We start from the raw sequence: 11,009 nt of genomic DNA on the forward strand, positions 1-11,009 counted from the left end.
TGTCTGGTTAGCATTATCCATCAGGTTTACTAGTCAAGTGACATAATAAACCAGTTCAGCTGTCAAAAATGCATCTAATACGCAGAAATGTGATTTTACTGACAAAAACAATAACATTAATTAGCTTGAGAATCAGTCTTTACAAATTCCACAGTCGGAGGGGCTGTTTGAATTTTACTGAAAGTTTTATATTTCAAGGACATTTAAGAGGCAGAAGGTAGAATGTTTCTGAATGAAATACACAAGAAACGAGAGGATGTGTGACAAATATCTTTATTGTGACCTGACATTATTTCAGTCATTTCTTCCCCTGAGAAAATATATAACTACTTCCTGCTTTGCAGAGATCTTGACTTCCTGTCAATGCCAGTGTTCAAGTTAACAAAATACATACTCAGACTTTACATGAGCTGTGTTATTCAGAGGCTATAAAACACACACACACACACACACACACACACACAAATCCTGTTACTCCTTCAGACGTTAAATATTTAATTAAAATCGACTTAGATCATAATCCCCTCTTGTGGACCCGTAATACAGCCTCTTTCTCATGTAATACACAGAAGTAACGGGTCCAAAGCTACTGCAGTGTTAGGACGTGAGTTTAAGGTGCCGAGGGAATTTTCCAAAACTCTGGCATTTAGTGCTGAGAAAAACACATCAACAAATTGTCTTAAATAGCTGTATATTCCATTTTCTATAACTTTACAGTCATGAATGGTGGCAGTCTTACTGCTACCTTATCGTTCTGTGTGCGTTAAAGTGTTCTACAGGAGATCTCTCTAAAGTGTGAACAGCAGCAGGTTTCTTCTCCATCTTGACAGGTGTCCTGCTACTTCTGCATCGAAGTCGAGCTCGAATCCTTGGCAGAAGATGCATGTCGTCAAACACGAGCATTCGCGATTTTGATCCTGCCCCCATTCAACTTAAGTTTTAGTCGTGTGACTTCAGTCGTCGCATGTCCAGAGGCAGGAGTGCCGCTAGGGATTCAGAGCCTCATCGAAGCAAATCACAGTGGACCCCCAACCCAGATCAATCCCATTATGTTACAAAAATGTTTACAGCCCCTATCACTCAGGGGCTCTTGGAATCGTCCTAATTCCCTCCCTCCCTTCACAGTGCTCCTGCTCAGAGGGTCCAGGTGGCACCACCCAGTGGTTGAAGCCTTTGGAGACTTGTGGTCACTACTTCCTTTGAGGCTCACCTGCAATAGCCATAGCTGCTTAGGTTTGTCCAAAAGGGTTTATGCTCCCATACATGTGTACAGAAAACTAGGGCCAAGGCTTGGCATCCGCCTGGCTCACATTTTGGTGAAGTCCATTGGATCGTGGATATCTATCACCTCAAAGGCAGGGTTGTCGATGCCTGTCTTGGTGTGTCGGTGGTTGTGTGCCTTCTCGTTGTGGAAGCACTGGGCACAGTGAGGGGTGGTCACTGGCACGATCTTGGCAAAATTGGAGAAGTCCACGCAATACTTGCCTTCCTTGGTCCGGGAAATTACAGGCAGGAAACTGTAGCCCCACTTGATCTCGCGTGGGATGTAGGAGGTCCTCACCTGGCAAGAGGCGCTTGTGGACTCTGCCACGCCGTCCAGGAAGACCACTAGCTCAAATTCCTGCTGGTGCAGGGTGTCCATGGCCAACTCGAAGAAGGGACTGGTATTGTCAATGACGTGGTACAGCGTCAAGGGGCAGACGAAGAACAGGTTGTCCTTACCAGCGTCCACCACAAAGTTGATGTTGGTCTGGTCCAGAATGACCGTTTCCCCATCCGATGTGACAATTGTCTTCAGAAGCTTGCCATATATCTGGCTTCCAATCAGCAAGGTCTTGCGCAAGTTAGCCACTCGGATGAGGAGGCACAGGCTGCCATTCTTCAGACAGACGACAGCCGTCTCGCTGAAGGTGATGCTCTTCGCCCTCTTCTTGGGCAGTGCCATCTTGGCCAGGATGATGCTGCACATGAAGCAGTTGAGAATGGTGCCCATGAGGGTCTGTATGATGAGGAGGGCCACGGAGCTGGGGCAGACGCCTGTGATGTACCGGCTCCCATACCCGATGGTGGTCTGGGTTTCTAACGAATACAGAAAAGCCGTGGTGAGCCCATATACGTTGCGTACGCAAGGCGTGTGGTTCATCGGTGGATTCTGATGCAACAGGTCCCCGTTGCTCTTGCCGATCCAGTACCAAATCAGGGCAAAGCCGAACCAGGTGCCGGTGAAGGTGATGACATAGTTGAAGATGACGTAGCGCCACCGGATTTCCACGACCGTGGTCCAGAAGTCCACCAGTAGGATAAAACGCCTGTGGTATTCTATGTTTCCCACCTCGATATTGCAGTGGCCGTCCTTCGTCACGAGGCGGTTCTTCTGGGTCCGGCGATCCACCAGTCGGTTCTGGAGCCGCTTCTGAAGGGACTGGAACATCTTTAAACTGTGGGGATGAGGAAAGTGAGCTTGTAATTCATGTGACTGAACATTTTATAAAACCATTTGAAAGGGGTACATGGTTCTTCTGTCAGTGATGTTTGACCTATGAAATGTATATCTACACACTTAGGAAGAGCTTTGTGGCAACACTGTTGTGCAAGGCACCAAACAAAAACACATTCAATTAGATTAAAAGGAAAAGCTTTTAACACTGGGTTTTTGGCATTCTGATACTTCTCTCTATAAAAGCAGATTAAAAAATTAAACGCTATCAGAAAACTCAGAATGCAATATAAAGATAAAATAAAGAGTTATTACAATTTAAGTTTGATTTGCCCACTGAAGTGATGCAAACGCGGGAACAATTGGCTTACTGTGATAAATTTTCCAGCATTTTCTACTAGACGGCTTTTGCGCACGATGGCCAAAATGCGTAATGCAACATTTCATGCATGCAGAGTTCTGACAGAATAGGCCCCTCGCCAACCAAACGGAAAGGATACCCCCCCAGGAATGACATGACCTTGACTTTAATGACCGCCATTGGAGCTGAGAGTGGAAAAAACTCAGTCACTCTTTAACGCGGGTCAGTGACCTGAACTTATTACGGGAGTAAATTAAGTGGAGAAAAGTTCAAACCCAGGCATGAGTGGAAGCTGTGTGGAGCCCAGAGGCTCCATTCCTGTGAGCGTATCTACACACAGCGCAGAAGGATCTCCATCACGCCGCTAGCTGATCGCAGCCGACCGCACCGGACGTACCTGCGATCCGACACCACGGCGGTGCTCTCCGGACGGCTCCCGCTCCACTCTCGCCACGGCCCACCCGAGTGCAATGAACTTTAATCCCCGGGAAATGCTCTAATCCCAGGCACATGTCCCAGTTTTGCTCCCCCCCCCCCACCCCCCCAAGAACAGAGTCGTCGGTGTCACCCACGTGTGACGCGAGCATCTAGGTGTCGACTGCTGGACTGGTGCAACCTCGCCCCGAAACTAACCCCGAGGAAATTTGCACGGCCCTGCAACTCCTCCCCGCCCCCCCTATTCCCCCCCCCCCCCCAACAAATCCTCTCCAGTGGGGCCCCGGCTCAGCCCTCTCATGACTGTATGCTGTTGGCTGGGTCGGCTGCAAAAAGCACAGCAGCTTGAGGGTTCGGGGGCTGGGGTGGTTACTGAGGGCAGTGTTGGAATGTCCACCCCACCCCCCAGCCCCCTTAGCAGCAGCAGGTGTACCATACAAGCTGCCGAGCCGCCTATAGAATCCGCAGCAGGAAGGTCCAGCCGGCCCTCGGGTCGCGGGGTGACAGCACAATGACTTCCCTAAATCACATTTCACTTTGTTTTGTTTGCTCTCCCCCACCCTCTCAATCACTCCCCCAGTGATGGTGGACGTGGGCTTAGACAGCATGTGGGGGGTTGGGGTTTCTTTGGTTTGCAATCCTGAAGTCTGGGATCAGTCAAGAGACCAGCCCCAGTGTTGCAAGTGAGTAAAAGCTGCTTTAAAACACCACGAACAGACCTCCGCACGTAGACCTCCGCATGCAGACCTGTATATGCTGACCACAGCATACAGATCCCCAAGTTCACCTCCCCATGCTGACCTCCATGCACTGATTGCCACATGCTGATTGCCACACACTGATCACCATTCACGGACCTCCATACACAGACTGCCATACGCGGAACTCCCCACACTGTCCTCTATATGCTAATTGACATACATTGTCCTCCCCACTCTGACCTAAATATACTTTTCGCCATACGTTGACTGCCTCCATACACTTATCACCATTTGCTGACCTCTCTACACTGATCTCCATTCACTGTTCGCCATATGCTGACCTCCATATGCTGACCTCCCCACACTGACCACCATACACTGATTGCCATATGCTGACCTCCCCAAGTTCACCTCCATATGCTGACCTCTCGAAGTTCACCTCCACATGCTGACCTCCCCTAGTTGACCTACATATGCGGACTTCCCCAAGTTCACACTCCCCAAGTTCGCCACACACTGACCTCCACACACTGATTGCCATACATTGACCTCCCCACGCTGACCCCCATATGCTGATTGCCACATTGACCTCCATACACTGACTGCCATATGCTGTCCTCCACAAACAGACCTCCGCATGCTGGCTGCCATACGCTGTCCTCCACAAACAGACCTCCGTATGCTGGCTGCCATACACTGATCTCCACACACAGACCTCCGCATGCTGGCTGCCATACGCTGTCCTCCACAAACAGACCTCCGCATGCTGGCTGCCATACACTGATCTCTACACACAGACCTCCGCATGCTGGCTACCATACACTGATCTCCACACACAGACCTCCGCATGCTGGCTGCCATACGCTGACCTCCACACACAGACCTCCGCATGCTGGCTGCTATACGCTGACCTCCACACACAGACCTCCGCATGCTGGCTGCCATACGCTGTCCTCCACAAACAGACCTCCGCATGCTGGCTGCCATACACTGATCTCTACACACAGACCTCCGCATGCTGGCTGCCATACACTGATCTCCACACACAGACCTCCGCATGCTGGCTGCCATACGCTGACCTCCACACACAGACCTCCGCATGCTGGCTGCTATACGCTGTCCTCCACACACAGACCTCCCCATGCTGGCTGCCATACGCTGACCTCCACACACAGACCTCCGCATGCTGGCTGCCATACGCTGACCTCCACACACAGACCTCTGCATGCTGGCTGCCATACGCTGACCTCCACACACAGACCTCTGCATGCTGGCTGCCATACGCTGACACCGCACACTGATCTCTGCACTCATTCACAGGGACGATGGTCTCTCATCAAGTGTATTTTCCAAGACACTTTCCTCATTCCCCCTCTCGCCTATTTCAGACATATATCCTCACCAGCCCAGTTGACCCTCCATTGGATTCCAGTACACACCATCATGCTCTCAGTGATGCAGATCTATGAACGGCATCTACAGGAATGCATACACTCGCAAACCCATAATAAAACATCAGGGGGTGTCCTCTGAGCAGACTTATGGTTACCTCATTGTCACAAGAGCCCTGCACAAAGCCCGGCCCATCAACCAGAACTGATGCTACGTAAATTGCCTTGTATCATACTATAAAACACGCCATGCAACTGTTTGGGGAGGACATTAAACGACAGGACATGCAATAATAAACCCTGAGGAAAGCAAAAAAATAAAAAAACTAAACAAAACAGCGGTAAAGAAAATCAATGCAACAAACAATCGCAGCAATTTGTGAGAAGACAGGCATGGATGTGTGGCGCAAATGACATCACAGCACACGCCACTTGTAAAGACACAGACATCCTCAGCTTGGTGTTTTTTGTAGACAAAAGAAAACAAGATGCTTCAGCAGTGAATCGCAAAATATCCTCACATAAAAAGCCACATCTCAATACCAAGGCTTTGTTTAGCTTGCAGGACCACAGCTCTCCGATCTTCAAGGACACTAAGAGATGAGCCAAGGAAACATCAATATAAACAACAAAAAAGCTGTAAGAGTCTTTCTCATGATGGTGGGTAAATCTGGGACGGCTCTTCTGATTCTCGTGACTTCTTGTGCGCATATTAAAATGGGGCAGATATGTGGAGGTGGAGACTCATTGACTTAACACCCTATGGTGTAAATTGAACACTATTAGAGTTAATAAAGATTAACACTGTAAAAACACTTACTGCACACTGTGATGTGTTAAAGGTAACACTGATTGGTGTGGACACATATAAACACCACCCAGTGTTAGTTTAACACTGGCACATTCGCTGGGTGCAAAGGCTACGCTTTGTTTCATACATGTAACTTGTTAAACTGTAGTTTGTTTTGTGCAAATCCTTGTATTTGGTTGACAAAATATAGACACTCTGCATATTTAACTTGCAAACTGCCGCATGTCTAAAATAAAATCCTGCCATCTAAATAATTACATAAAAAACCGTACTGACAAAACTTTAATGATAGGAAAATTAATCTTTCTCTTCTCTCTTATCTTTTTAGTGTCTTTGTTTTTCTAAAGCATCTTTTAGGGAACCCCAGGCGTCCAGGTTTCTGCTACCGGGAGCTGGGAGTGATCAAAAACATGGACTGCTGGGGGATCCCTAAGGACCGGGTTGAGAAATACTGGTGTAAAACACCCAAACAGACACCGTCACTTCCAAGAAACCAAAACAGCTGACGCAGTCCGAATTTGTTATCCATTATTCCAAGATCACCCGGGAACCTTTGGCCACCAAGCAGGATCAGTTGGGACCGCAGAGAACATCTCTGGTGTCCCTCTCCCCATTATGGGGGGGAAACTGCATCAAGCGGAGATGGAGACGGCAGACGTGACGGAAGAGAGAAGGGAGGCTTACCGTTCAGCGGAGGAAGCGCAGAGGCCAAGAGCAGGCAGCTGGAGGAGAGCCGGTTAGCACTGTGGGGGGCGGTCTGGAAGACAGGCAAAGGCTTTGACAGCCTGAGAGGAACTGGCTGGGTACCTGGCACAGCACCTGTAGCTTTTATAGATGAGGTTGGGGATAATTACCCATGCATATCCTCGGCCTGCATGGCCACACCCCCTCCCATAAACACCCATTACACGCTTAACCTCCAGACCTGTATTTGGAATTATATGGCGAAATGGAAAAAATTCTCCAGTGTTTATGCCACAACCCCCCTCCTCATCCAGGGCCAGGCCACCCTTTCACCAGCCTGACCCCCCAGCCCTCCTTCTGTGAATAGTATCAACCTATTAGCTATTAAGTTAAGATGTAGCAACAAAGGGGCTGTTTACCGTTAACGCAGTAACTCACGGTTTAATAATGAGGAAGCAAAAAAAAAAAAAAGAAAGAAAAAGTAACCTCTGTACAGCACAGACAGCCACCGGGCTCCATGCCTTAAGGAAAAATGAAGGTGAGATTGCCCGGATGTCATAATGTGTTAATTTTCCAGGTGAGGAAACTTGTGCTCGTTTCAGGATGTTTTAAACTGCATAAAAGGACAAGTGTCGTATTCATAAATTTATAAAATAACGTGGACAGCCAAAACAGCCAGATAACAAAGCGTATGGCCTAATTCGGAGATGCCCTCAATAACGGTATTGTAATCGCCAGTAGCCTATTACGAATGCATAAAGGTGTCGGAGCAAACGACACTTTCACACGGGTGTTAGCATACGTTTCATGCCCTTTTACTGCCACACAAAGGGCGGTGTTATAAAACCGCCCCCAAACAGGTTCTGATATCTGCTTCATTCAACCGTCTATCTTTATGCTGGACGCAGAACAAACGGTTTTACTAGCGTCCCGTCAGCTTGGCGAAAGGGAGCGCGTAGGTGTGCGCATGCGCGCATCTGTCGAACCCCGCGCCCCCGGGGTAAGGGGCTAACCCCAGTGTATTCCGGGTAGGGGGGTCTCCCTTTGTGTTCTGGAGGCGAGGGCGCTGCTAACGATGCGTAACGATGCCTGCTTTAAAAATCAGCCGAAAATGCTCCAAAGACCTTTTTATCTTTCTCTAACATCGCACACTATGTCTGACTTAGCAAACCCGGTCCAAATTGTGTTTCGGTTTCGAGCTGCTGAGGGGACTTGAGAAGAAGAAAAAAAATAATAGAAGAAAAAAAAGTTATGCAATGCATTTGCGTTATCTCGCAATACATAATTATTTTCAATTGCACTCTGTCCGGTCAATGTACAAAGAGTAGTACAAATGGACCAGGCACGTAGCCACGCTGTAAAATAAGGAGTTTGAACCCTCCTCGAAATTTGCTTCAACCCTCCGGTCGGTGAAATATATCGAGAGTAGCCCCCCCCCCCCCCCCCCCCCCTGTTGGTAAAATGTACCTGTCGGCAGGGTTGCCGGACCCCCAACAAAATGTATTCCCTCGAAAGTACATTTACATCATAGTAAATTGTGCTTTAATTAAGCAATAGACTAGGGCATTGCACACCATTTAATTTTCAGATCATATATTTTTATCCATATTTATCAATAATTGCAATGTGTTCGTTTACCAGCAGAAAATGGTTTGCGTGCTAACGCAAAAACACAAGTGATCTGTACAAGCTACTTCTTACTGGCACGAAAACCAAGGAGGTATTCGGGAAACTTGCCTTTATATTCGAAAGTTTTCCGGCTGTAATGGGCCAGTCTTTCCGTAAAAGCAAGCAACACCTTTTTGGTTTACCAGATTTCTTTTATAGCGAATTTTATAACATGTGACTGTGCACGTTCAGTATCACAGCCGTCGGTCGTTTACAGTCCCTGGTGTTGCATGGAGTGTAATTTTATTTTATTTTTTTTAAATGCGTATTAAAATACATGATGAAAATGAAATGGTGTTCCTTGTCCAATCGGTTGCTTAAAGCACAGTTTACTGGACATGTTTATGTCACTTCTAATAGTTTAATAGTTTATTTTAGCCTTTGAACTTTGAACGGCCGCAGTTCAATAATTAATAAATATATATTTCAAGATAACGAAAAAGTATTGCAAGATCACACAAAAGAAATGTTTTTTTCCTTCAATTAATTTACGTAGGATGCCCCCGCCCCCACCTCAGTAAACTTAAGCCCCCGGTCGAACAGTTGGCCCTCGAGCCTCTTTAATTCATTTCAGCTTACTTATATCGGAATTAAAAAAACATGTAGTATATGTAATTATTTCATTATACCTCAATCCATGCAAGCAAGTCGGAGAAGATGCAAATAAATAAGGCGACTGTTATCTCGTTAATCTGTTAAAATGACTAGTTTTCTCTTTTTGTTCCATAAACGTTCAATATATATATAATGTACGGAAAATACTATTTATAAATGTCATGCATTAATTCGGCAATGTGTTGGAAAAACTGTGATTTTAAAGTAAGATACAGCTGTTGTATATACCGTGTAGTCCCGCGATTGATGACAAAACTGTAACTTTCCACTTGAAGCAGCCGCTCACCCTGTGTGCCCTTGTTCGCCCGCGCCGCGGTGCCTCTGGCTGGCCCATACCACGGCCGGGGGTCTGGCTCCGGCGTCTTCAGCACTGGAGAGCTCCCGGGCGGCGTTCTGCTCCGGGGAAGCGCTTTAGATATCGTTTTTGGCAATTCCCAGCCTAAAGCCTTAGTAACATTAAGCAAGACACGTTAACATATCTGATATACGGAAATAGCAAGTATAGCAAAGTAGCATAAATTATGAAAAAATGCATATATCTGCGGCTGGATGAGCAGAGGCGTTAATGTCCAGATAATATTCAAATAGACTAGACATGACTTCATTACTGCTAATTAGCCACAGTTTGGCAAAGGTAATTATACGGATACCGACGCTTTTCTTACACTACGAGTTCAGTCTACGGTCGCGCTCTACTTTTGACGTACAGCTTGGCGCTCTGCGTTTAAGAGGAATTTGAAACGCCCTTAATTAATCATCTGGTATCCCTCTATCTGTATGTAGGAAAACCGACACACCCACAGTCACGTTCCAGAACATGTAATTATAAGTGTTAATAACAAAGCAAACTGCAAATTGCATACCAGTCACTGCAAGGCTACTGTCTACTGATACATCCGAGATTTATCTGAAATATTTGGATCGGTTAGCTGCTTTATTCGTTCAGAGCTTCATTTTAGGTTATTTGGTCCGTTAATGTTAATGAGGAAAGATTTCTATGACTTGGGTGCATAAACTGGGTGTTCCATTATTTGGAAAAATAAAATCGTAACTTTTCACGTTGGTCGCCTCTCACCTGGCACATATCCTGGTAGTGCAGGTTTGCACCTCCTCCGAATTTTTTTTAGTTACCGATTCGGCACGTAGCCAAGTAGTAATATTACGAGCTTGAAACCCCCCCACCCATCGAAATTTGCCTCGGGCGTCCAGTCTGCGGAATGTACTGAGGGCGGAATCTAACAGCACCGATTTCCCGTAAAACTAAAGCAGAGCAGAAATGGAGTCTGGGAGTCTGGGGCAGAATGTACGCATATCAGGACAGCAGCATGCTAAGGAGAGCCACAGCAAGGTCTGGGGAGTTGCTCTGACCCTCAGTACGCTGTCCTCAGCACACTCTGCACGCAGATGCTGCTTATTCCTGCCACACCAAAGACTTCAAAGAGTGGTTGACTAACATGGATTTTCACACACAGGTTCTAAGGAGATGATGGTGATATCTGGAAGGGCAAATCTCCAAAAAAAAAAGGACTTTTTACTCAAAGATTTTACAAGCTGGGTAGCTGTGTTTTCTCACACTGAGAAGTGTAGCCCTCTGGCGTCACCTTGCGCTGAGCCGCACACCTTCCGGCATTACCTCGGAAGCATCCGGCATCAGCGAAACTGTAGTTTCACATACAAATGTAGCTGGAATGATGGGCCTTGTAATTTAAGAGTTCGGAACACACTTTTTTATTTTCTATTTTAAAATTGGGGGTTCTTTTTCTGGGACACTTTATTGCGCCCCCCCCCCCGAAATCCTGTTCAGCTGTCGTGAGGAGGGCTGCAGAAGAAATGATTCTCTGGCTCAGAAGTAGAAAGGAGTTGTGATTGAAGATGAGGAAAATGGAACATAACTGGACAACAGCTA

General features: G+C 46.9%; 1 protein-coding gene across 1 annotated transcript; it reads right to left on the minus strand.

Annotated features, from left to right (window-relative positions):
* Nucleotides 1-257: 257 nt before the first annotated feature.
* On the minus strand, nucleotides 258-6,937 carry LOC125728230 (ATP-sensitive inward rectifier potassium channel 1-like). Its single transcript, XM_049005269.1, has 2 exons — nucleotides 6,821-6,937; nucleotides 258-2,438 (listed from the first exon to the last, which is right to left on the minus strand). Exon 2 carries the CDS (start codon nucleotides 2,429-2,431, stop codon nucleotides 1,307-1,309), a length of 1,125 nt encoding a protein of 374 aa, XP_048861226.1. The 5' UTR covers nucleotides 2,432-2,438; nucleotides 6,821-6,937; the 3' UTR covers nucleotides 258-1,306.
* Nucleotides 6,938-11,009: the final 4,072 nt, after the last annotated feature.

This window comes from Brienomyrus brachyistius, unplaced genomic scaffold (genome assembly GCF_023856365.1).
Source record: "Brienomyrus brachyistius isolate T26 unplaced genomic scaffold, BBRACH_0.4 scaffold212, whole genome shotgun sequence".
NCBI classification, from domain to species: domain Eukaryota; kingdom Metazoa; phylum Chordata; class Actinopteri; order Osteoglossiformes; family Mormyridae; genus Brienomyrus; species Brienomyrus brachyistius.